The 26,684-nt window shown below is 41.7% G+C and overlaps 1 protein-coding gene and 2 long non-coding RNA genes across 5 annotated transcripts in view; 1 reads left to right on the top strand and 2 right to left on the bottom strand.

Annotated features, from left to right (window-relative positions):
• rdgC (retinal degeneration C) overlaps nt 1-26,684 on the top strand; it is a 152,109-nt gene that overhangs the window by 30,417 nt on the left and 95,008 nt on the right. The window contains exon 1 of one of the 3 annotated variants that reach the window (XM_086991629.1): nt 1,339-1,376. The exons of the other annotated variants lie outside the window; for them this stretch is intronic. Within the exon in view, the coding sequence (XP_086847755.1) occupies nt 1,354-1,376 (23 nt within the window). The 5' untranslated portion in view covers nt 1,339-1,353. Of the gene's footprint in view, nt 1-1,338; nt 1,377-26,684 lie in introns of those variants that run through there. 3 annotated transcript variants of the gene reach the window in all.
• Nucleotides 2,960-5,119, bottom strand: LOC147758623 (uncharacterized). Its single transcript, XR_015329518.1, has 3 exons — nt 4,941-5,119; nt 3,533-3,662; nt 2,960-3,122 (listed from the first exon to the last, which is right to left on the bottom strand). It is a non-coding gene; the product is annotated as an uncharacterized LOC147758623 (long non-coding RNA).
• Nucleotides 6,884-26,667, bottom strand: LOC147758622 (uncharacterized). Its single transcript, XR_015329538.1, has 2 exons — nt 26,378-26,667; nt 6,884-6,999 (listed from the first exon to the last, which is right to left on the bottom strand). It is a non-coding gene; the product is annotated as an uncharacterized LOC147758622 (long non-coding RNA).

Genomic DNA, 26,684 nt, shown 5'->3' with positions numbered 1-26,684 from the left:
TACTGATGTCTAACATGTAATTTGTTTAAGTAGAAAGAATATTTTCGTTCGATAGGGCTGACCGTATTCGGACGTATGCCTACGTATGTAAAAAACCTCAGTAATTTATCGTAATGACGATTGTTTTTGTACTAGTAAGAGAAATTTGCCAAAAATATGGATCTATCGTGCTACTTCTGGCCGTGTTCCGGCCGTGTGTATACGGCAGGTTTTGCTTTAACGCCGACAGTGTCAATGTTTGCAGGGTGGTGAAACGTACTGTGTATAGGTGCACCAGACTATTTATCTATAATACCATCTCGATACTGTGCCTTGGTAATAAGCTTGTACGGTCTATGTAAGGGTGATTAGATGACGGTGTTCGATCGTTATCAATTCGTTATCGCGCATTTGTGTCACACAGGCATGGTTGATGGCGTCAAGTCTTATGTGGCAGATGTTTTTCTCTAAAGAAGAGGTGTTTCTCGGAAGTATTAAATCTATTTAATATCCTCTACTGCGTTTCTTTTATTAGTTCCGGCTCCAAGTAAGTCGGCTGTTTCTCGAATATCGTTCCGAAGTGACGAGTAAGTTATGAAAGTTCATTCAGTAGTCGTCTGCTTAAATGGGTTCCTAGTTCAATGGATCTATCGGGAAGTTGGGCTCAGTACCAGTATCACTAGGCAACCACAGTTGCGTAGTAGTAGTAGTAGTAGTAGTAGTAGTAGTAGTAGTAGTAGTAGTAGTAGTAGTAGTAGTAGTAGTAGTAGTAGTAGTAGTAGTAGTAGTAGTAGTAGTAGTAGTAGTAGTAGTAGTAGTAGTAGTAGTAGTAGTAGTAGTAGTAGTAGTAGTAGTAGTAGTAGTAGTAGTAGTAGTAGTAGTAGTAGTAGTAGTAGTAGTAGTAGTAGTAGTAGTAGTAGTAGTAGTAGTAGTAGTAGTAGTAGTAGTAGTAGTAGTAGTAGTAGTAGTAGTAGTAGTAGTAGTAGTAGTAGTAGTAGTAGTAGTAGTAGTAGTAGTAGTAGTAGTAGTAGTAGTAGTAGTAGTAGTAGTAGTAGTAGTAGTAGTAGTAGTAGTAGTAGAACAACCCGCCTATCAGGCCGAAATTGAATTAAAAATATGAAGATCATTATTGTACCTCAACTCCGTTCTAGACTGAATTATTCAGATGTCTGCTCGGAGCCCAAAAATGGTCCACATAAAACAAAAAATCAGACATTTTACGACTAAATATTTGTCGTTATATTACATTGTCGTTAATAATAATTAGCTGAAGTTATATTGGCCTGTTACCGTCCTAAGGTAGAGATTGCTGTCACCTTTCAGTGACCCATTGGACCGAATTTCATTTAATGGCGTGTGTATGTGCGGGTGTGTATGATCGGAAAGGAACTCAAAAGGTTAGCAGAACAATAAATATGAGGCGATAATTACCTATCCAATTGTTCTTCCTTTAGTACCTAGTGAATAACGCACGTGCACAGCTTTCCTACTCTTCTTCGATTAAAAGCTTCATTCAATTAGACCTACATTTTTAGGCGTTGAGTTATGACAAAACAGTAATCTGCTGCTAATACGATATCAATGGAATGCGCCTTAATCTTCAAGAGTTAATAATTATACCAGATAACATCGTGCATAGAATGATTTTATTTGAGGTTAAGTTAAATTATTGGATTGTTTCCTTTTCGTCATTTTTTACCGTGCACCGTGCAAACGATAAATCCATATTATCAACCCCGAATTTTTCGCTACCTCGATTGTGCTGTTGTGACCCGAAGATGTTAAGAAAAAAACTCAAATATTATGTGTGTAGCACAAACATATTTAAATACTAAACGCTGAAATAAGAACATATTATATGATATGGCCCTCCACTGCGTAATATCTCGGAATAGAATAATTTTCTCAGAGAACTATTCGCTAGCAGAGATCTAACCAATTTTGTCTCGTTCATTCGTTCCTTGGGGGGAAAAAGGGGAGCTGAACTGGGTCACTTCAGCTATTTGCTGTTCATGTACTCCAACAGAAAGAGGTCGAAGTCATCTTTACTCGATCTGAATCTTATTGGCTCGCTTGTTGCAAGGCGACGAGAGGTTATACTTCCGTTTTCTGAGTGAATTCTTGACTTTTTCTATTTACACTAATTATTAAGTGTACTACTCTGATTACACACATTGCCTTTAACAAAGGTCGAAACTGTCTTTGTCCATCCCTCGCGTATTGACGTCTACAGTGAAGTTAACGCCGAAAGCTAATATTCGTAGCCATGATTTGAGTACTTTACGGTTCGTTTAACCAACGGTACCTGGATAGGTGATCGAATTTGGTCGGAGAAGAACTGCGGACAAATAAAAGTGATCGAAGTTCGTGGATGAAGAGGGCGGGAAGGCTAAAATAGAAAGCTCGAAATAAACTAGAATCCTGTTCGCCGTCTAGACTGATTATAGCTGCCGTTCAGCTAATGTTTTAGCAATACAAATGGGGGACCGATGCACTCGTTTCTTTTAGTTGCCTCGTCGTTTTTGCCGTGAAAGGCCAACGTTATGAAGAGTAACGTCAGAAAGGAATTGGATAAGAAAGTCATCTATTTTCATATCTTCTTCTACCGCTGATTCTACCCGCTCATGTAACTAGGTGAATTTGCTTTTACATAATTGTTCAAATCGTTTTGTGGATTGCAATACCTTAATAATTATGGCAGAATTATGTAATAGCTGGTCCTGATGGTTTTGTCCTCTGTCGATTTAAGACACAAGCGAAAAAACATTTCCTTCAGTTATCGTCCAAGGGCTTTCTTAGGTTGGTAACATCTTGTAAGCAATATGGTATATTATATCTGTGTAACACTTTGATCGTATACGTAGATTCTTCATGAACGTTGCTTACCCGTTGGTATTTATCCAGCTGATAAGTACATTCGTGGCCTGCGCAGGGGAACTAACTTCTATTCGTCCATGTGCAAGTACTATTTATCCGCTGGCCGTAAGTGGCTTTGCCACGCTGTAAGTATTCTCGTTTATCCATTATTGAACTGTCGACAGGAAGTTCCCTCCTTCCCTAAGCTCGTTTCACCATTCCTTTCATCGGAACGGGAGCCGTTGGCGTATCCGAAACGTCGGCTGTCGTGAATATTGAGCTGTCAACTGCGTGGAAAGCAATACAAATTTACAGAAGTCGAACGAATGTCAGTTACTAGTATAAAATGATATTATAATAGTTCGATTTGTCTGCCATGCAGGATCGTGGCAGAAACACACAGCCAATAGTTTGATAAGAGTATTGGATATTTCGGAGAAACTATTATTATAGGATTAAAATGGTAATCGATACAAAGACACAATTATTAATATAATTGATTAGTTCTATGCCCGTATGTACCAGCACCAAGAAAAGGCTAGACGGGCTCCCTAACGCGGTGGCTGTTATTCAACCAAATGGTGTATTCGATGCTGAGTGGAGGAACGGGTCGTGAATTTGCCTCGAAAAAATCAACGTAGGAATATTCGAGTTTTGCAAAAGTAAATCTGCTTTTGAAAGATACAACTTCTAATACCGTGAGTCGGTTTGTGCTGACCCAGGCGCAGACTGGAAACGTCTACCACGGACACGTTGTATTGTCGGCGTAACGCCCGAATGCAATTTCAATCGAACCGGGGCTGATGTCATCTTCAGGCTGAAAAAGGCTTCAATCGGATAAGGCGTGCAAAGTTATTGTACTTATTTGCACCATATAACGCTGATTATTAAACGGCAGTTTGAGATTCGAATCAGTATATATACCTAACTCAACGAATTATGCTTTCTGAGTAAAAGCGGAAAAAAATTAAAGAAACCTGCTGTAAAAATAACAATTATAAAATAGTTACATTTTTCAGGTTGCTGATGAACTATGTATATTGTCGCCGTCGAATGTATAATTCATGAACTAAACAGATTACCTTGAAATAGGATCTAGATTTGCCTAGCCTGCATCAAAAAAATCCAGGTCGCAAGACGTGGTCGACGATGCCTCGATCGTCTGTCCTAAGACGTATATACTCAGAAAATATCATTTATCTTATACTAGTCCGAATATGGTGAATAAAACAGATAGGTGCGCCTGTTTTTGTAATTTAGTTCTGCAGTTTTTCCAGTCGCCAACAAAAACATCTTTCCAATTCTGTTTATGGAATTTTTCTTCGTATCGTGATTTGGGTATTGACAGCGATCCCGAACAATACAATGCTGTGTATTTGCGCCTTTGTTTTTTGATCGCCGAAGGATGGTAGACAGCGAAGGCAGACCATACTGTTTTTTTCTAGGTACGTAAATGCGTCGGAAGGCCGATGGTCCTGTCCCTCGTGAGCTGTTAGGCTGTTTCAAATCAAACAGGCACGACCAGCCTTCACCCTACATGGCCTTCTTCAGTAATCTGGTATTTCCTAGGTATTTTAAAAACTCGTATTCATCTTCTTTTTTTGTTTGTTCTACTTCTCGTTCCCTTGAGACGGAGGAACAAACAGACCCGATAACCTTGCCAAAACAGACCAGGCACACCTCTCCCCCATCGCCGGCTGCCCGTTGCAGCTGCCACTAGTAACAGTTCTATGCAATGTAGCCTATTCCGCTACGATTAGTGCTATCAGAACAAAAAACCCCCGGCACATAGTCAGTAGTAACGATGGCGGGAAGTGCTGTTAATTGCCGGTCCGACGCTATTAAACGACTACGTATTCCTATAGATTATGTTTAGACATATTGCGAACATGCCGATCCTTTGCCTGTTGTTATTTGCTGCATGTTCAGCTGGGAAAATACGATGTGGCGTAACGTAGTGCGTCTGCAAGCGGGGGATGTAGTGAAATGAAATGCTTGAATCCCGATCAAGTGGACAAAATGAAACAGTTCCTACCTTTTCTAATAGCACACAGAAATCGTTGCGCGGGATTACATTCGAGAAACCGTAAACTAAAGAAACTAACCGTGGGAAGGAGGGTAAAGTTGGCAAAAATATGGTGCAGTAGTGGGATGGCTTCATCGGAACATCGGATGCGCTCGTCACTGATAGTCATCGACACGAAACAAAGACTCGCCATTTATACGTTTGGGCTCAACGTTGTTATTATTTGTTTATATATATTGTTTTTGGCTTTTGCGCACCTACATATACAAAGCCAATTTCTAATATAATCGGATGGCGTAATCCGAAAGCGTAAATAACTCTTCTGCACTGTACGTATAGTTACACCAATGGAAATGTCAAAAGTTCACGGTTTTGGTACTATACCTTAGTAAATAGCTACTTTAGTAGAAGTTTTTTACAGCATAAATACAATAATGTGAGTAACTTTATGGTCATGGATTTCTTTTTGTAGAATTTCGAAGTGAACAAGGTCATGAGAACGCGATGGAAGAAGCTGGCTGATCATTCCAAAAAAATCCGATTTTAATGCAAGATATAATTATATATGCATGTATGACGTCTGGTAGGCTTGACAAAGCGAGACCGGCGCGTTATGACAGGCCAACAAAGGTCTCTGCTTTGCGCCACTTTTAAGGCAAAAGCAGTTTCGAAATCGGAAATTCAGTCATCTAAGAAGCAATTCAGTTAGATGTTGAAAAAATGCAAATATTCTATTACAGGTAATGATTTGTGTACGTCATATTTCAGCTACATCTCTAGCCCTGAAGTAACTGTAACTAACTTTAGGCAAATTAAATTACATTTTTAACATCTCCATATAACGGCCATGCTACATTTTTGTTCCTTTCGTAAAAAAACAAAAAAAATATTAGTCGATATAGGCATAATACCCGTCAAATATATTGGTGGCTCAAACAAGCGAAAATAACATCACACGAAAATCAAGATTCAAACAATACCGTATCTATGCATACACAGAGTTATATTTGCCTTTCTCTTTTTTCGACTCGGGCTTACGCTATCAGTTTAAATATGTTTTGTCAGAAAAAAATTCTAACATTCGGGCTATTCGTTATTAGCGAGAGATATGGGACAAGCTGAAGCAAGTCAGCTGAGACGGTGGAAAAATTGGACGACGTTAGATAGCCGAACAAGCAATGATAGAAAAAGAAAACGCTAGAGACCTGGCAAAATAGAGGAACAGCGAACAGAGCTGGCGGCGGCACGGTCACGAAAGGCGAAGGTCACGCAGTAACGTTAGAAAAAGATGATCGGAATACCGTTGAAGGAATCGCATCGTTCGCTCATGTGCTATTTCTAAAGCGTCTAGTGAAAACTAAATAGATAGATGGCTACTGCCAGTCATTTCAGCGGCCAATCTAGGCAGAACAAAGGCAGAAAAAAAAGATTTCTAACAAGTCACACAAATACTAACACGTTTTTTGTGCGGAAAACAGGCTGCCAATTATTCCTGTCTGACATAGCCTATACCTATGCATGTATGTACGTGCGCGTAACTTTGAAGGCTCAATAGTGTCATTTCGCCAAAGTTACTTCTAAAATCATCTAATCAAACAAGCTAGAGCTATGAAATCTGTTCATCGTGTCCATTATGCTAAAGTTAGCTAATATCCTATTTATTCTATAGAGACACTTACCAGAAGTTAACTAAAAATTTCAATGAGGAACCAACGCTGAATGTAGATAATATGTGTGTCAAGGCTAGATTGGTTACACTTTGGCTATAGGGATCTTCGAACGACTTTTGCTGAGGATGTTTGAAGTACTCTCTGACTGCAGCGAAATAAACTTATATATGTACGAGATTTAATACCGAAGAAAAGGGCCACTATTTCAGCTGTCCGAACAGCAGCTACTATTATTTGATTGTTTGATTTTCTTCCTTGGACGCCGCGAACCTATCGAGCAGTGACTGGAGAAATAGGAATAGACATTGCCAGTCAATATAATCGGTATGATTATGGGGAAAAAAAAACACAATTTTATATATTTGCGTTAATTGCGGTAGTTTATTGTTTTCATGATCATCTCGTTGGCGGGTGTCCATTATCGTCGACTGGATCCTTTTGCCGTCTAACATCGCATCTCTATTTATTCTGTAACAAAATAAAGTAACTAATTAGAGGCGATGGTTCATGGATTCTTCAATTTTTTCCACGGTCACCTGCCATACAATTGTACTGTAACACGCTTTTCTGGGCCATATGGTTTAGTGATCATCTGCACCACGAGTAAGTCACATAGGCTAAGGCAAAGAGTGGTACTTAATTGGCTTGGCACCTATTAAATGTTGACTTGCTTATAGGTAGCGACACGAACGATTTTATGTACATAGTCGGGGCTATTAGTTCTATCAGAAAGAACGTCTTTTAGGCTTAACGCTGCTTCTTATACAGTTTGTTAACTAAACAGCTGCAGTTCAGAATATTCAATGTGAGGATATACTCAGACAATAAAATTACAATATTTTAATTATCCGTTTTTTTCGCTCCTTAGAGAATTAAGCTCTTCTCTGGCTAAGCCAGGGAGTGCCACCTGCAGAACTGGGGCCTGGCTTTCGCTTCGGGATCGAGCTCATTGTGCAATTTTGGATGGAAAGGTTTGCGCCTGAAAAGATCAGACGCCGTTTGCATAACGGGACGCGGTACGCAACACTCGCGTCAAACATCGCTAAAACTGCAATGCTAGAAGCTGTTAGAGATCTATTGAAAGAGACAGGAAGATCGAAAGAGATAAAAAACGAGAGGGTACTATAAAGACAATAGACTGAAAGCGCAAAGTCGTTATAACAGCATAAAACTCAACAATTCTATGGGAGAGAATTAACTGATGTCTGCACTGATTGAATTCGCTTGACGATGGACGAATAGAGTTAGAATTGGGTCAATTTTACGGAGACCTCTTTATGAGTGGCTTTGAAAGGTGGTTGACATCGCGCGAACGAGATAGTAGCGATGAATACAGGCCGAGCAGTAAGTGTGTCAATACCCCATAGTATACCCATTGCAATTCAGCTTGTTATTGAAAAGTAGAGCGGTATAACCTGTGGTTTGCGAATTAATTACTTTATACTTTGGGCTTTTCGTTTAAGTGAAGGGAGAGAAGTATTTTTTCTATTTAAATTGGGTGACAGCTGCTCGGTCAGATTCCATTTGCAGATAGAAAGATAACAATACTGAACGATTATCTGGGTCTTTCGAAAGAGAACAGATTGATCTGGCGCTGAAAAGTGCCACATTCACATGTAAAAAAAACCCTTAAGCAAAACCACGAGAACAAACATTCATAGAGCGCCTTCATAATAAATACTGCACCTTTTACTATGTATAAGAAAAATAAACGTTTGCCAGTTCTGAACATTACAATTAATATCCTGAATTTGGTGCAGTATCAGCGTACTCATATGCAGCTTCATATATGACCATGTTCAAAGCACTATCGCTCTGTATTGTATATGTGCAATTATAGTTTCGTTTCATGTACATCTCATCCGAGCGCCACCTCTTCCAATGGTCCCCTGTACAACAGCTGTAACGGAAATGACGCGGTACTTTACAACGCTTCTACTTGCAGGTCTCTTGCTTAGGCCTGAACTTATGCTCCTACTATTGTAGTTCTCACAGCATTGTGCATTGTGACCAACAGTCAACAATAGCCAGAATCAGCCAGGTTCTGGGTAACTAAAAAAAATTAGACCGGAGCTTCTTTTCTGTTAGGTTAGGTTACGCTAGGTTAAACGTCGACCTTAAGCAAATGCGACAATATCAGTGGCAAGGTTTTCTAAGCTTGAGTATATCACAAAATCAAGGTGCTAGCCCATGTGAACGTCTCGACTGCGAACTACCGCACAGGTAAAAGTCACGACATTATAGAAAGAGCAATTTATGTAGGGTTCGTGAGGTTAAAAAGAACCTAACCCTATAGCGCCGCAGCCTCCAAAGGCTGGCAGTCTGTCTCAGAAAACAAAGCAGATAAAAAGTGGGCTTGTGTATGTCATTATAAGCAAGAAGGACCCCACTGCGAGCGAAATACAGTGACCTTCTGACTTGCAGTTAAGTTCGGCCTCATGATATGTTGCGTCTCATCTTGCTAGTAGGCTCCTAAACTCCGTTCCTACGCTCAGGTTACCTGCGAGAAAAGGAGATTAGAAAAAAATTGTGGCAAGCCACAGCGACGAACACAATGAATTCTGAAAAGATCCTTACCACGTATGTTGGCAGCATTGGGTGGTATCTCAAAAATGATGGCACGTCATCTGTTCTCATCGCTAATTTGGATAGATGTAAACGACTGAACAGTATATATTTTCTTTTTGTTCCGTCGCGTCGATATGAGCTTGCACACTACTGCTGCTGCTTCGGAAAGGGACGAAGAGCGCGACATGCACTAGAGACGAAGCGCCAGGGAATCGTTGTACGAGGCAGGCACGCGAGATTGAGGATAAACGAAAAAGAAATGCAACCAGACGGCTGATGGACATAAAAAAGATTCCTATCTAGTGCGTTTGCTACGATCGCAGTTAGTTAGTTAAGTGTCGCTGTTTTCCATCTTGCTGCGTCGCGTTGCAGCTACCCTCGTTTGCCCCTCCCTTCTCGTCGCAATGATACTCACGTTCCATTTGTTTGACGCGTGTTGACTCTTTTCACTCGGTCAGCTTTCTAACCTTACTCATTTCTCAGGTCCGTTTAGACGGTTAAGGATGCAAATCTAGTTCAACTACATCCAGCAGTGCGAGTAGTACGTCGGAGCACTACGCAGCTCATCGCCACTGCGAAATGAACGGCAATTCCATTGCCAGCCATCATCCCTCTGCGTTTCAAATTAGAGTGAGCCCCATCTCCCCGTTGCCTTTTCGCTATGAGTATGCCTTACCAGTCGCTAAATCTTTGCCTACATGCTACCAGCAGCATACTCTTATCTTGGAGTGTGCGAATGATTTTGGTTCCGAGCTTCCAAGGACTAGATTGGCTACACTTTTTTCTACGTTGATCTGTGTGATCCTAGCATCTGCTCTAATGCTGTTCTACTCAGATATGGAAATTGCCTTATTCTTAATTATGCTGTACTTGTTGGCACCAAAAAAGGCATGATAACGGGAGAGAAAGAGAGGGCGTCTTAAAAATGGCTCGGGCTATTGAGATACGGAACAGAGAGGACAATTTATTGCAAAAGGGTTGAAGCAGAGCGCAACAAGAGTCACCCAAAATCGCCTTATCGCCGATTGAGTCTGTGCTGCTCCGTATCGTTCTGCCCACGAAGTTCATACTGCTGCTAATTTGGACGCAGTCATCACGTTCGGTGCAGACTAAACTGTGCCCGGGCACCTTACTCCGTATGCTGTCCTCCGATTCGTGCGAACAGATTGGAAGGGGAACCATACGAAGTCTCCGATCATTTAGCATAACAGATCGTTGCTGTCTCCGCCTTATTCCTTGTTTAAAGAGGCTGGAATGCTGTCGGCAACGTGGTGCTGATAACATGCAACTTGTAGGATATGGCAAACGACACCTCGGTTACTGCAGTCAGGCTGACTCAGTGGGCATATACGGATGCAGATCTGCTTATGAATATGTTTGGGCCTTGCGCCGCTCGCTTGCGGACTAACAATCCCAACTCGGAGCACTGACGAAGGCAGTCGACGAAAGGTGAGACTAAAATAGAATGTTATAAAGGGTTTGTTTACCTATTGTTGAACACACTGTTTAGATACTGTCCCTCAAAAAACCTGACATGGCGAACGGTAGAGGTGTGATGCTGGCACGATAATAATGTAGTGTTTCAGAGAGATGGTGCAAGTAGCAGAAACAAGAAAGGATTCACTGCATGAGTCAAAGCAATGAAGGTATGATTAAGTGAAGAAACTGATTAGCAGAATGTGTGCTCGAATGGGGGAAAAACATTAATTCGGAGTTTGAAGGTCAAAAAACACATTGCCATCACTGCTAGCTAATGAAAAAAAGTAATTTTTAATAATCCGATATTTAGGACAGAGACTAAAAATGGCAAGATTAACTTTTCACAGAGCATCTATTATCCAAGTAATAGGAGGCGCTTTTATAACTTTTCGAGAAATCGACCCTTTGCCGTTAACCGTGTGAAAAAGTTTTAACATGCTAACACAGAATTTGATATTAAGGAATGCACCAAAAAACGAATTTATATTCCCTTAAAGAACGGAGCCATACACTCTTCCGAAGGCTTCTGGGAGAGAATTATAAAAAAAATTATAAAAGCACAGTCATCGAAAGTGGGGCAGGCTATACGCGTTGACGCCAAAGGCAGCTTGCCAGCAAAGGTGCCAAAAAGTATTTTATAATATTCGCCTCTTAGTACAGTTATATTCATTTGATAACCTAGTAAGTCAGATCCTGACGCGATCGACTTGTACTTACACGCACTACGAAGGTTGTAATTTTTGATTTGGGGAAGCAACGAACCCTGTTGGGTCGGTTTTCTAGTGGCTAAGTTGGTTACATGTCTTATTTCTGATAACTGATAATTACATGGGAGTGTAAACTCCAAGTTGTGTATATATTATATATGACTAAACATGTGACTTTCACTGGAGAATACACTGTATTTGAGCACAATACAACTATAGTACATTTAAATCCTTTCAACCGGTTCCAATTTAGAACATCAAACACAGTTAAGGTTCCGAAGCGAAGCAGATTCTTCCTGGCGGGCTGTTACCAAGAAGATATCTAATTCGGGATCTCATCTGACCACTGCCTCCTCCTCGTTAACTACTAAGCCCAATGGCCAACATGGTAAGCCAGGCGTTCCTGACCTCTGGCTTTTTGCTGTTCCACCAGATCGCGCTCTATTCGTATCAGTAGAACTTTGACCGGCCCTTCACCACAGAGCAGCCAGCAAAAACTTGCAACGACCCTCGGAGTCAAGCAGACTCTAGCGGCTCATACCGAATCGTGGCCGTGTATTGCGCGCAGGGGTATTCGCGTGTCTTGTTCGGCGCCAATGCAAACCACCTCCAGGATTCACGGTGAACGGAGCGGGGTGAAAGGGGATAATAGGGAAGATTCATTAGCTGAGGCAGCAGCGGCCGTGTTGGTGCTTGATAACTCCAAACAAGCGAAAGCGAGAGAAAGTGAAGGAGGCGGGGATAGGTTAGGGGATAGGCATTACTGCTCTTGACTAGCAGCTCCAACGCCTGTCTGCCTCATGAGTTGCGGTAGTCCTCATTTTTACTGTGATAAGAAGACTAAATATAGGACTACGATAAGAAGAGTGAATAAAGGACTACGCTAAGAAGATTAAATAGAATGGAGGCTAGAAATGATAGACTGAAAGGTAGACACTTCAGGCCGGCAAGTCGGTACGCGGGCGTACACCACAAAAGAGGGCGATGTCTTGCACCCTGCAGATTCGTCTAAAACTGCTTTACAGTGATATGATCCGCCATTTTCTCCAATGTTGAAAGAATGCTAACGATATTTTACAGCGTCAGGAAAACTTGCGCTTTTGTAGCCCTAAAGGGATTAAAAATTGAAGGAAGTAAAACCAACGACGATAGCTACCGACTGTTCATTACACGAACAAAGGAAATCAGCGTCACACGGATCCTTCTTTAAGGTTGGTCATCGTTAGGCCTGTTTAGCATGTACACTTTAATAGTGCATTATTATTACGTCTGCTTTATATATGAACTATATGCCAAATTAACGATGCATTCACAGGTATCCGCTACTGTCAGACCTCGATCACCCAAAATTTATCAAGTCCGTAGTATAAGAAAGGACATAACTTCTACTATACACTGTACATTACAGCGGCTATAACACTGACTTCGTATATGAGACTAGTTCAATGTTTGTTCAGTGCAAACGCCCTCGTTTGACCCGAGACCTTCGTGGCACACCCGGACTCATCAGAGGAATTATACAAAGTGGCCTGAATGAGCCGGATCCGCCAGTCCTAAGCTCGCTCGGAGCCGCCCACATCGAGTTGCTGGGTTAGGCCTAGCTATACGGCGAGTAACGGCCACCAAATTGACATCAATCGAAAGTAATTGAATTGAAACGATTGCAAATTCGCAGGATTTAGGATGAGAAGTTGGCGTCGTCAGCGCCAATCGTTCGGTGGTAGTGGGGTAGGGAAAAAACGAAGGACGCCTTCCAGACAAGCCGCGAGGATAAGCATAAAGGAGATGCGAACCAGCTTGAAGCTCCTTTGAGGAGACGGATTTAAGAATTTGGCTTAGGTTCCAGCCGGCCGAGCCTTGGACCTTGTCTTGCTTTCGCTTTGGCGCCTTCGCGAGAAGATCAAAGTTGCGCCGAGTTCCGAGTTTCGATCCAGCGAAGTATTAGTATCAAAGCAGCAGTAGCAGTGCTAGCGTTGGAATGGAGGGCGATATTGAACCAAGGAGGACCAATCTTTCTAAAGTTTCTAACCTATTACTAGTACTCGTACTACTAGGTACCATTTTCACCCAAATAACGTATTGCTTGTCGCTTCGGCATCCCATCGCTTTTAGTGACACTCAGATGGGTCCGCGTCTGAAATACTGAACCACTGTCGTCAACATCAGGGTGCGTCTCTTCAAATTGAGGCTTTTACTTGTTCTGTTCTTTGCCACAGGAAAGGTTGCAAAAGCGACTATTGTTGATAGATCTGCAAAGCGTCCAACGAAAGCAAACCCCGCGCGTATTGCCTTTCTTTCTTCTCAGCTAATGGACGCTAAGGGACGAGGCAGGATATTGATAAGAAAAGTAGACATGTGAGCTGATTAGCTACTGTTCGGTTAACTTGCTGGTTAATCGTTGATTCGGCACGCACCACCATGGAGTGTGCAAAATATTGTCAAGATTATGTTGCCGCAGTCGATAAATATATTTTCGGGTACGCTATGAGAGGGAATAGGTCTTTACATTTTAAGGCTTTCTTGTCAGCGTTACCTGTCGGTGCTGCAAGCGATCTCAGCAAAGTTCCTTTATCGCTAATCTACCAAATACAATATTTTGATATTTTTCGCCTTCAGGATAATTTTATCAGATCAATGCATCGGTTGACTATAAAAGGAGTTAATAAGTAATGAAATGTTTATGGTGTGCTTACCATGCATATTGTATGGCCTGTATGTGTAGTATGGTAATAGATGTCTTAAAGGATCAGGAGTTTCGCATAACAGCGTTCTTCCGCATGCCTTATGACATCTGAGTTAAGGAGGCGATAAACCCAACTACTGTTTCGCGTATCAGATACCCAGGATACTAGTATCTTTCTTTTTGACTGCCGTTATAATAAGTCACCTGAAATTGCCCAGGCCAATATTCGCTTTCCTAAGTTAACTGTGGTACATTCTAGTACCGCTTAGGTATTGTTTTGGATCTACCTCAGATATGACGGGGTATACCGGCTTCAAAGTGCCGACAGAATTACCCGCTATGCACTTCTAAGATTTCGCGCGCCAGTGCCAGTTGTGAGCTTCACTCACCATTGGTGTGAACCATGATATCCTCATTGTCGGGTCTACATTTTTGTTTCACCTTGCGAGGCTTACTTTCTGGTTGATATTAGATATTTTATGGGCCACAGCTTCTTTTGGCATTTGCGGTTCGACAGTTTTATGTCAACGATTTATACGCTGTTCGCTCACCGACAACTGAAGTTACTTTTCTTTTCATTCTATTCATTCTCAGCTGTGTACCATCAAATTGCTCTTGGGACTTTGAAAACCCTTCGCTATGCGTCTGCAATATCTGCATCTACTGCCGTTTACAGCATCTTCAAATAATAACTATCTCATTGTGAATCTTCATTGTTAATCACTAGGAATTTTGCTTGATACTTTGGATTCAAGCGCTCCCGCTTTCTGATTATTATAGTAATATTACATATTTATGTAATAATATATATAATATAATAATAAATAAGTAATAATTGCAAATAAAGTCTAGTGCGAGCTTTTCATGAGGTTAGCTCTAAGCCTGAGTATTTTTTTTATCCTCAGAATGAAAAATGTCGCGTAGTTTTTGAATTTCGAGCCGTTCTCTGGTCGCCTTTGTAAATAAAGAACGGCAGCGAAACTTTTTGCTGAAAAATTTCTAAGATATTCAATATAAGATTGAGCATCCTCATGTGTAGTGGGGTCGTTGATGGCGACGATAGCAAAAAATCTCAGTTGATTTGTCCACCGTTGATTTTGCTACGTCCGGCTAGTTTCCTTGCCAACTTCCAGCCTTGCCTTGCGCAGTGAGACTCCAAGAAGTCGAAAATCTCTCTCTATGAAAATTACCGTGCAAATGGCGGAGGCCAGCAGAGCTAATGCGTGGTGTATACGCTGCAAAACCGATCGCCTTACGAACCTGCTTCAATAAAGTTTACTATTTTGTAGTGACCGGATTTAGCCCTTAGCCGACTGTAGCAAGCTAACTCCCGGAAGGGGCTCTGCCAGATGAGCGGATGAATTTAGATGGGGTTGGGTAGTTCAGGCTGAATTAAGTTCTATTCACCCAGAACAGGTTTGGAACTTCCTTTTTCGTCGTCTCGTGAGTCTGCTGCTTTTTCAACGTCTTTTCAACCTGATCTGACTTCCACTTTTTTCAAGTTAGAAATTATAGTAAATTATTAGTAGTGGTAGCCGTTTTATGGTTTATTGACTTCTAAATAGCCTTTTCCTCTACTTCACGGTCGTTTACTGAAGTACCGTATATCAGGTGGGACGGTCCAGATTAAGGACCACTCCATAAGTGCGAACGCCCTCCTTGATCTTTACGTAAATGGTAATTTTTACGTAGTCCGATCGTTAGGTTTCTACAAGTCCGCTTGACTCCGCATATCACGCATGTGTTCTTTCCGCTATTGTATGAAAAATATTCTAGCTAAGTTTCATTGTATTTGACTTTTTTGACCTATCCAAGGGAGCCTGTTAGTCTAATGGTTGAAGTTATAATTTAGATTGTTGCAGCTCCATCATGCGTGATACCGACGAGTGTCGAAGATTCATTGACTGGAAAGCTGGATTATAGCAGAATTATCATGGGCTCTCCAGTATTAAAAAACGCTGTTGGTTTCCTACTTCTAAAATGGTGCAGGTCTATTGAAATTTAGCATTAAGATATATAAACGTTTCGTTCAGTTGTGCTTTTTTTTACTGCATAATCTTTTTTTATGGGGCTATTGTGTTTATATCCGACGGGGCGACGAATGTAGCCAATCATAGCCGTGCTCTACTGAAAACTACTGTTGACATATACTGAATGATGAGAAGAAGCGCAATAATTAACAACGAACAAATAGGGTTACTGGCATAGGAGGAAATCTTCTGAAAAAGAAAACGATCTACCGTAACATGTTTCGAGGTAACTAAGACATATTGTATCCTTCTGAAGGTCGTTTTTTTGCAGCGAGTGATAGCTAAGTATGGCTAAAGCAGGCCATTTGGGGGGGCGGGGGGGGGGAGGATCCGTGTATACTTAGCGTTGAGTTGACGTTGACGCTTTATTCATTTTGATGCTTGCTTCATAAAAGCATATTTTATACACATAAGCTGTACCTTCGTAAGATAACATCCTGTACTAAAGAACGTAATAACTTTTTAAGTAAATGCATACATCTTGTCACATTGGCGAGGCTTGCTTTCATAACATATTCTTGCATCGGTACTAATATCCCGCTTTCTCGACGTCATCGATACCAGTAATATTTTTTCCTTCATTTTGGAGATTGCACCAGTTCTAGGGAACGTTTCGAGGTAGCTGTACTCGTTACGTACATTTTTTGTATTAATGGTGCCAGTGTACGCACTTCAGCAACCCTAATTAATCTCAGAGACATGTTCTGGATATTTAAAGCAGTATTTGATAATGATTTAGTTCTGCGCGTTTACATTCGAGTCACATTGTGGCTTCATCGGTATCAATAGACAGAATCGGCTCGGTATATGTTCCCAAAATCAATGCTTAAGGGAATTTGGGAATTGAGCAAAGCTTCTCTTCGAGATTTTTGCTAAGTAATCTAACTTTGAACAATTAATTTGAAACCTCAAATATATGCAAACGTAATTATGAACTCTTATGGGCATGTTATTTACCAACTGATTAATCGCTAACGGTAAATACGTCGATACGTAATGCATGATTCACATCGGCGATAAGGGTAACGTAAGTGCGGGTTCGGTGGCTACAGCAAAATGTGGAGCAGGATATTTCTATTTGACTACGTTACGTTGTCAAACAACACAAGCTTTGCCCTACGACATTATATAAATGTGAAAATGCAGGAAGCAGAAAAATAGAAAGAAATAATCTAAAGGAATGTTCCTTCATCTCCATTAAATAGTGTAGAATAAAGCAGTCGGAATCAATAGCAAACCTCGAGCCGGCGCAAAAAAGACCGCCAATTAAACCATTAACGGCGAGCCGTATGAGTTTGATAGGCGGGTAGTGTTTGCATATCCGCATAGCTGTAGAGTTGGCAATTTGTTTATTGAAATTAACTTAAATTCTAGAACAGTTCTTGTCTCGGCAGTTATATTAACTTAAGTAGGTCGGTATTTGTGAAGAAAATCTCACAGCGAACGGCAGCCACTTATTTCTCTGTATGTTTCTCGAATCTTTTCGGATGTCTTCGATGACGCTAATATTAGCCTTATGAGGATAGTCAACGCTCGTCTTTCACACACGAAGTTCTTTGCTACCTCATATGTTTCCTGCTATTCCCTGCTGTAGCGGAACCATGAAACAATGCATTCTAGCGGAAACATGGAGCAGCCCGCTTTTCGTGTTTCGTTTTGATTTTGAACTTCCGCGGGCACCTATTTATTTTTTAGAAGTTGCATATGGCCAACGTGTTTGAGGTCGAGATCCTTTCTGCTTTGTCTACAAGGCAGACTGGCCGCTGTTTTCTTGTTCCTGACGTTCACGTTCGAGTGCAGTTTCCGAGGAGCATGTTCGCCTATTGTTAACTATCTCACCGCCCTTTTCCCTACCTGGTTCTTCACCGGATAAGCCCGTTGTCATCACTGCTATTGTTGTTTCTTACCACTGCCAAAGCAGGAAGAGTCATCTGTGCTAATTTAAGCAATCTAATGTAGTGGTCTTCCAATTTCTCTTATTTAGGTTACTGTAACGGAATCATCATGGTATATGTTCTCTGCTGTAAAATTCATCCATTCGCTGCATTATTTCTGTGTGTAGTTCAGTTATCGTAACTTCTAAAACCTAATATTCAGATCAAATAACACGGCTGGCCGAGACGTAGGTCTTCGACTAAGAGGAAAGTAGGTTTCCGGTTAGGGAAAGGTAGGTTTCCGATTGGAATAACCACTGCCTCAACTAAAAGCTAACCTTGCTCATGTTTGATTTACTCTGTTGTTTGTTGACTTTCTTCGAAACATATTTGCTTAAAGGAAATGAGTTAATTCTGCATCGGTGCTAATAGAAGTTTTTAGCTCTACTTTGAAATAAGGATTCCGGTTCCAAATAGAGGTCGTCAAGTTTTCCAAGGTAAAACGTTTCGCAGCAGATTACCGAGCCGAATGTACCAAACGGTTCCTATCATTCTTTAATATACTAAAGTGTAGCATAATGGAAACATGCTATAAGGTGTGATTTGCGACTGCGTCCAGTTATCAACATTGACATCCTAGTGACAGACTGACGACGGATGATCTGTGCATACCATACGTAGACCGGTCAAACCAGGCTGGCAGTAGACAGTAAGCTCTACATTGAAGTAAACTAACCCTACGGAAATTAGAAATACCTGTATGAAAAGCTAATTTGGCTTAATTCGTTAAAAACATTTACATATACGAATAACTGTAAGTTAAAAGTTAGTTAGCCCCTAAAGGGGCGGCTAAAGAGCGTGCCAGTAGTGACTTTTTAAAGTGCTTTCAACGATTTCATTATCCGTTTCGTTATCCGCAAGTCATGCCGCGCGTTTTGCTATCGAATTCATGGTTTACAGGTGCAATGAACTCGACTGCAGAATTTATCGCCGCTGACGGCTTCTCGCAATTTGTTCATCTATCTCAAAGCAGGCAAAAAGCAGTCCTATTCGATTTTTTATTATTGCTAGCCTGTTTTACAGTTACTGATTATGTTTGGAAGAGCCTCTGAAGTTAGGTAATTCAACGTAGTTTCCTGCATCCCCTGTGATGGACTCAAGGCCCATCAAAGGGGACGCAACTAGGTAAAAGTTGGTTCTAGAAATTTTTATATGGATCAATTGATTCATTGCTTCCCTCGCAGCAAAGTGAGAAGGACTGTCAATACTGTATGGACCCAAAGAAGGTGCATCTACACCGGGCAAATCAACGTCTAAAAGGCTTCAGCTGATATCATCGGAATATCTCGTTTGTGTAGTGCGCAGCTCACGGGAAGGCGTTCGACCGCAACTACATTCAAATGTAGCATCGAGGCAGGACCTAGTCCGAACGAAATAAAGTTGAGGAGGGGTTAGATTTTCCGGAGGAGGCCGGATATACTAGACGAATGACATCGACAAACCACCATTTTGACTTGCTCCGGCACAAATTCACCTAGGCCGATCGATCCTTGCTACTCTGCATTCTTGATCTTCATTAGAATATGCTGAACAGCGAATATGATGAATACCTTATAATCAATGACGCTTTGTCTTCGTTTCTGAACCAGCAAAGCTAATTAGAAGCCAAATGTTCTTATAGTGCTTAGTCCTATAGTTTCCTTATCTGCAGAGTATTGTGTAAGTCACCGTGTACTGAAAAAAACAAGCCAACGTCAAGTCGTATGTCAGAGTCTACAAATTTTTTCACAGCCGAGTTGCAGAGGGACTTGAAAATTTGCTATCTATTTTTGATTTACTTTATTATTATAATTAAAACACTATCATATTCGATGTATAACGCTTTCAGTATATTATATGATATGTCACTCTAGATATTTTTGCCACCATCGATAGCTAACAAACGCAGTCGTACCATCGATCGAAACGAGATCAGGGTGGGACCGATCTGCGATTCTGCCATCTTGACGATTCCAAAAACAACGAATTTCCCAGATCCACTCGAACGCGGACTGTTCTAGTAATTATCGATCAAGATGGCTGAAAGTTAGGTAAAAGTGTCTCAGCTTTACTGCTAAAATCTTTCGATGCTGGTTATAAATTGGTTAAACTCGTGAGAAAGTGCGATTTACTTACTGATGTATGTGTGACAAAAGTATTTGTACATTAGAGTATCTTAAACGTAATTAGACATTCAGAAAGGGGGCCATGCTAGAAATCAGGGATAGGGTCATCCCATAAAATGGCTAAAGCGTTAAATGCCGACATGACTAAGTACTGCTCGTATGATATATATATTTAGGGCATTGAGACTTAACATTTACAACGCTTAGTCGACAGTGACTACTTTTTAACTGCCAATTACAGAAGTATTGACAACAACGATGGCTATGCACGTATTTATAATAGTAGTTTTCCTAGTATTGTACTTAGATGGGACACGTTGCCGAAGTGCTACGAAAAATCACCTTTGTCAGCTATTGGTTTTCAACGGAAAATGACTTGCCCCTTATTTATATACGAACGCGTGTGGATTCTTAAACCTGGCGTTCGACTTTTGGGCATCATTTTTGTTCGCCTTTAGTTCAATGAGCAGGTTTATTTCTGTTGGCAGCAGTACCAAGTTTTTCTGCTAAATCTTTCATTGGCGTCACAATGGAATAGCCGCATGAATCGGGGAAGATCTGTGTCGAGTGGCATCTCGACAGTGACGCGTTCGTCGCGCCGCAACGCTTGCCTGACGCGAGCTAGGCATATTGAGTGTCATTGTTGTCGCTACTCGATAGAAGGCTTGCGCCAGATCATGCAAGCGACTGATCCACGATAGCCAGGGTCATGGGACTTTGATGTTGATTTTATGAGAACGATTCAATTGATGGCCTGCTAGTGCTGTCAGTAATCCGGAAAACAGAAAAGGAAAGCAGAAAAATAAAAGGGTCTATAATTGTGTTCGCTCTACCGCTTCTCTCTGTTGTATCCCTGCTTGTATTTACTATTTTTTCAGTTTGTTCGCTACGCATTGACTGTTCCAACTTCTACGATAGTCAGATTTCGTTGTCCTCATCAGAGACGTTTGCCCGGCAAGTTCCGTTTCTGCCGTAGCCTATCCTTCAGTTACGAGAACCTTCAACTGTTCGATGAGCTTACAAGCCAGGCTCGCTCAGTACAGCTGGGGGTTTTCAGTGACTGACGACATTTGACATTTGTTGCTTGGTAAATTCAGACAGTCACTCCAACCGTATGGGTAGGCTATAAGCACAATACCTGAACGACCACAAAAAACGTTAACGTAAACGAACCGAATACGATGATGGTTATTTTTCCGTACAGTTATACTGTGTGGCGACCCCTGGGCTACTGGGGCTAAACAACTGGGCTATACATTCCGCATTAGGGAATACAGTATGTCATTTTTGTAGTGAACTTTCGAATGCCTTGCTATTGAGGCAGCAGACGAGGGTATTCATAGGTGGATACATGGGGAGCATATCCATAGGGTGGCACACGATGCATTGCAAGCTGGCACAGCGTTAAAGATTCAAACCAGTTTGTGCTTATTGTTATATAGGTAATGATATGAACTCTGTGACAGACAATGTGATTGATACTGCCGACACGCAGTCGAGAGTGTAATGTCTTCCCAGCCGTACTACCGCTGATTTTTTTTCGCCTTTGATTTAAGCTGATTCAATCGTACAATGTTGACGTCCGATCTATCGTTTGTGCATGGCGCATTTCACGATCATTGAACCGAAGGCAATGCTTAATCTCGCATTGGCAATACGCTCTCAAATCTTATATTTTCAGGAGCCCTACATTTATATACAATAAGGGGCAATCGACACTATCATATAAAATAGGTTCCGCACTATCGTCATTTCCATTGGCCAGTCTGTTTATAACGAAAACAGGTCGATTAGGCTGTACTAGCTTGAATAGAATGTGAAATTTCGAATTAAACTATAACTAAATTCTCAAGAAGAGAAAAGTTATGAAGCATGCACCGTAGTGCTATTTTTCGCTGTCCTAAACCTAATAACTCCCTTAAATAATAACATCATTATTTAATTAAGCTTCTGCATGCTCTTTCTTAAAATCTTAAATTTTTAGCGCTTTCCACTTACTCTACGATAGAGCGAATATTGCTCGCGTTAACAAAAACCTCCTTGACCTAACAGCCTAAGCAGAAGTGGAAGCAGCAATCATCTGGATGCATAATAGACCTCTGTGCCTTCGGGACTGAGATGGGTAAGGAGTAAAAGAATAAATCGCTTTCACTGAGGTTTGTGGTGGTGAAAGGACTTTCTTTTTTCCTCGTCGTAAGGTTAGCGGCATCATTTGCTGGTGCTTAGCGCTCGAGGTGCACGAACTGTTACTTTACGGCTTCTACCGCCCTTATCCTCGCCTCGACTTCGTACTCTCCATCCATCCCCAGCCACGCTTGTACGTCCAACATACCTCATGTACCGGTAGCGCTTTCCGGATCCACGAACTTTTATGGAGAGCCTGCATGTGCGGCAGACGATGTATACGAGTCGCTGGGTTAACTGCTATTATTATCGCATTAGACCTGCACCAACAACCGACTTCGGTAGCGATGCAAGAAGCCTTTGCCAACAGCGTAGTACCGCTGAATGGGAGATACGCTCGAGGTCAGGGCAGGCGTGGACGAGCATTACGCGCGCGACGTACTACAGGTCGTTACGACAGTAACACATCGATTTTTGGTGCGTCCACTTCGCTTTTCCCGCTTGTTACCTCGTCAGGATTGAAGAGAAAGAGAAGATTTGCTCTGAATAATGTTGGAAACGATGTTTCCGCGCTCTCTCCTCGCCACGATTAGTATGTAGTATTTGCCGAACTAACACTGTGTGGAAGCTTGTTCTGAGCACCCCATAGCGCGGAAAAAGCCCGGAGAAAAGCAGACGCTTTTTTTGAGTTGCTATTATTGTTGTTACTGCCGGTGCGGTTATTGTGGTTTATTGAGGGGAAAGACAAGCGGCGAAAGCGTGTTGTAAACGTAGCTTACGAATGGTCCATTTTGTCGCTCATTAACAACCATTCTTCACTCAATTACAGTCTTTGGCGTTGCTGCAGAGAAGAAAGGAGAGAGGGGAATCGATAAAGGAAGGTTTAAGAGCATACGGCAGCTCAGAACAAATGAAGGCGGAAAGATCGAGACGAGCGTCGTATGATAGACGTTTGCAGAAAGGGCGAAACGTTGTAAAATTTATAATGACAATAACGCTCCGTAATGAGAAAACAGGCGCAACAAATTTGCGAAAAGAGTTTTTAGCTTCCCTATGATAAAGCTATGTTGACTATTTGCTTTTACTGCCCGACGTGATACGATGCTCTATCTAGTATAATATCAGTCCCACCTATAGAAAACAACGCGAAAATCCAAGGGTAGTTACTATATTATAAACTTTACTAGAACTGGCTATAAATTCTTTACATGAAGTAGATGAAAAAAGTCATTTGGGTATGTCTAGTGTCGTTTTTTACTATAGGGTCACCGAAAAGGGCATGCACGCTGCTAGCATACCTTCAGGCTCCTGTGCACGTGCAACGATTCGGTCTGGAAACAGTGTGCTTAGATAAACAATTAACTGAGCTTTTCTGTTTATCTGTCTGAAATCAATTCATGTCTACAAAAGCACAATTGTACGTACGAATTCAAGACTGCGCAATGACGATACTGCGGTGCGTGCTGCCTGAGACTATTTCATTATATTCTGTGCAGGTACTTGTAGCCTCTGGCAAATGAAAATCTACTGTTTTACATAAGATGTAACAAAAGCCACGTTTCGCAAGATGCATTTGTCGGCTCGTTCGGTCCGTTCCTTTCCAGGTTCCATTAGTTACAGTTCCCATATTGTCAATGCCAAAAAAGGCTTTCGCCGTCTTTATCTTCCATGTGCTGCTGAACTCCGGACGGGGACGCGAAATAGGAAGCTTGAATTGATGTCTCCAGGCGTCCGCAAATAACCGCGTCTTGCCTAGAAGCCGCACGTATCAATGAGATGCGATGCAGACCTGTGGAGCGCTCTAAAAACAGAGATTTGACATGATCAAATCTTTTGAGCTGCTTCGATGAAGGGTGCTTCCAGATGACTTGGGTTTTGTCACAAGCCAGCGGGGCTGCCTTTATTTTGAACAAGACTAGAGCTGCCAGCGAAGAAACTATACCGAACGTGCGTATTCCCACAATAGCGATCATTGCTCACCACACGCTGTGTGTGATGTGTTCGGCGAAGGTTCAGCCTCCACAGAGAAACTTAATGGACTCTATTTTTTGTCTGCGGGGATCAATAGGCTAGCCTGATTAACGGAACGCAACAGCCTAGCGAGAACTCGCTGGACTCCTTCCGAAGATAGCAGGATCATCTAAGTATAGCAGACCTTTTACCTGTTCGGTCGGACCCTGCACGTGGCGAAAGACCATTCAACAGCGGAGAATTCAGCTTACTACCTTGTACAACGCTACTGGTTAATCGAACGGCATTAACCGAGCAATTTTACTATCTATGTTCGCCGGATCCTTGCGTTTTTCTTTCTTGAATCAACGCAGTGTTTCCTGTGTGACTCTGTATTTTACAAATTTTAGCCAGTCATTATTTCTCGAAGCTATACCAGACGACAACTTAAAATCCACAGATGGCGCTATAAAGCACCTGCGCTTATCTGAGTATGGAATAATCTACTAATAAAGCAGCAGAGGAGAGTATTCGAAGTAGAAATTATCTAGCGGAAAAGCTCGGAGTTCATCGTAATGATCTGAAATAGCTTGCCTGGTACGACCACCCTTCTATGTAGAAGCTACCGTTTTATTTCGATTATAGGAAGTAGCACCACACAAATGCTACCATTTTAAGGAAGAACCAAGCAACGCCCTTAGTCAGTAGCTCCATTGCTAGAGACTGCTACTCTCGGAGTTGTCGCTGTTGTACTTTTAATGTAAATACGACATAAATTAACAACACAGTGTATCGGTACACGGTCTGGAATCGAAAAGGATTAGGAGGCAACTACCAACAGGACAATCTCTGATGTGTGTTTTCATCAATCTGGTTAATTATGACTTCGAAATGGACGAAGTAATCGAACAAGAAAAAAATCCATGCCGTTCCGACACATTTTATGGGCATTCTATGCATGATACAGCTTCTTCATGTGAAGCTGCTAACACCTTCGTCCATGAAGAATTCATTGTCGTCGACAATTAAAATCGGGCTGTCCTGAGGGCCTTTTTGCCGGCCAACTTGCAACGAAATCCTTATACCTCACTTATACCTTTATATATATAACGGCCTATACCTAACTAATTATGTATTTTTTCTGAACGCTGTCGTAACGAGAGAAAAACAAAACCTATGCATTAGGTAAGGTCATAATCATATTAATCAGATTCGTTTATGGGAACGAATGTAAGTTGAATAGTATGCAATATGAACTAATTGAAAAACCATGGACCTTTTATCTAGTCTGGAAGGGTTGTATAAGTCAAGGGCGAGGTATCTACACTCAATATTTGTGTGCCATTCTCTCAAAAATGTGACCAACTAATCAATGGAGGTAGCATTCTAACGAGATGAAAGACAGCGTTTGTATATGTGGGCAATACGATATATTTTATGTCGAAATCATGTGATGCACTGTCTTCGATTTTGAAACAATATGATAAGTGGCCGTAGCTTGCAAACTAAGTTAAGGGAGGGTGGAAAATATCAGCTTTGACTAGAATGCTACTGCTATCTAGCATGCATTCGATTGCAGGCAGCATACGGCTCGCTGTAAATTGCTTCTTATCGAACGGCCATAGCCACACGCTTTAGTCACATTCGGAACATACCTTCAGCGACGTGAACAGTAAAAAATGCCGAAACAAGATGTAAATACGTTAAACATACATATACACTATACATAGGAGTATAAACTTAATGGCCTACACGTTTTGGCAGAGTGGCATCTGAGCTGGTAATAGAAGTGGCGATAGTATTAGTACTCGCATATTTAAAGGCTAGCGGACTTGGTGCGCAATTGCAATGATAGCTCATATTATCCTGCTCTTTCCGTAGTTAAATGCAATACCCGTTGCTCGACGTTGCAGACGTTGATGCCGACGTATAGTTATACGTTACCCTTTACGTCATGTTGAGCTGTGTGCTTCTCCTTTAACTGAATCCCACTGCTCAGCCACTTGTATCCAATCGCAATTCCACGCATCCCGTGCAATGCCGATCGTTTGGCTATCGCTTGGGAGGCCTGTGAAAGCTTCGATCCATCTGCCTGAGCGATGTGGATTCTTTAGATATGGGAAACAGCCTGTGCATAGCAGTTACAAGCGATCTCGATAATATGCTGCTGTTCTGCTTGTGATGTTTTCAGGATTACTGCAATTGCTAGCGATTCTCAGACGAAATATAGGAGGACATCTGTCCTCTGTCTTCGTAGTTAGCTTACCTTCGCAAGGCCTGGTACAGATGTTTGTATCTACGTGCGATCTGCGCATGCATATTTGTGCGTACGCGTACATGTACGAGTCACAGGATGAATCACCAGTAAAATGTTATTTGACCGCAGCAGTTAATGTCGCTGCGGGAGCTCTTTGCTGGCTCGCATCTTAGCTCATTAACAGCTGTCCCTATAACATACGCTCCCATCATTCCTGGCGGCCTCAGTGGCCTCATGGCTAGATGCTGCCGCTACTTGCCCTGCCGCTACTTATAACGACGCCTGGCCATTAAAAGCCTCGGCCCCTCTCCTTTCA

This window comes from Varroa destructor, unplaced genomic scaffold, assembly GCF_002443255.2.
Source record: "Varroa destructor unplaced genomic scaffold, Vdes_3.0 BEIS01000001.1, whole genome shotgun sequence".
NCBI classification, from domain to species: domain Eukaryota; kingdom Metazoa; phylum Arthropoda; class Arachnida; order Mesostigmata; family Varroidae; genus Varroa; species Varroa destructor.
This window is presented reverse-complemented; position numbering and strand designations above follow the sequence as displayed.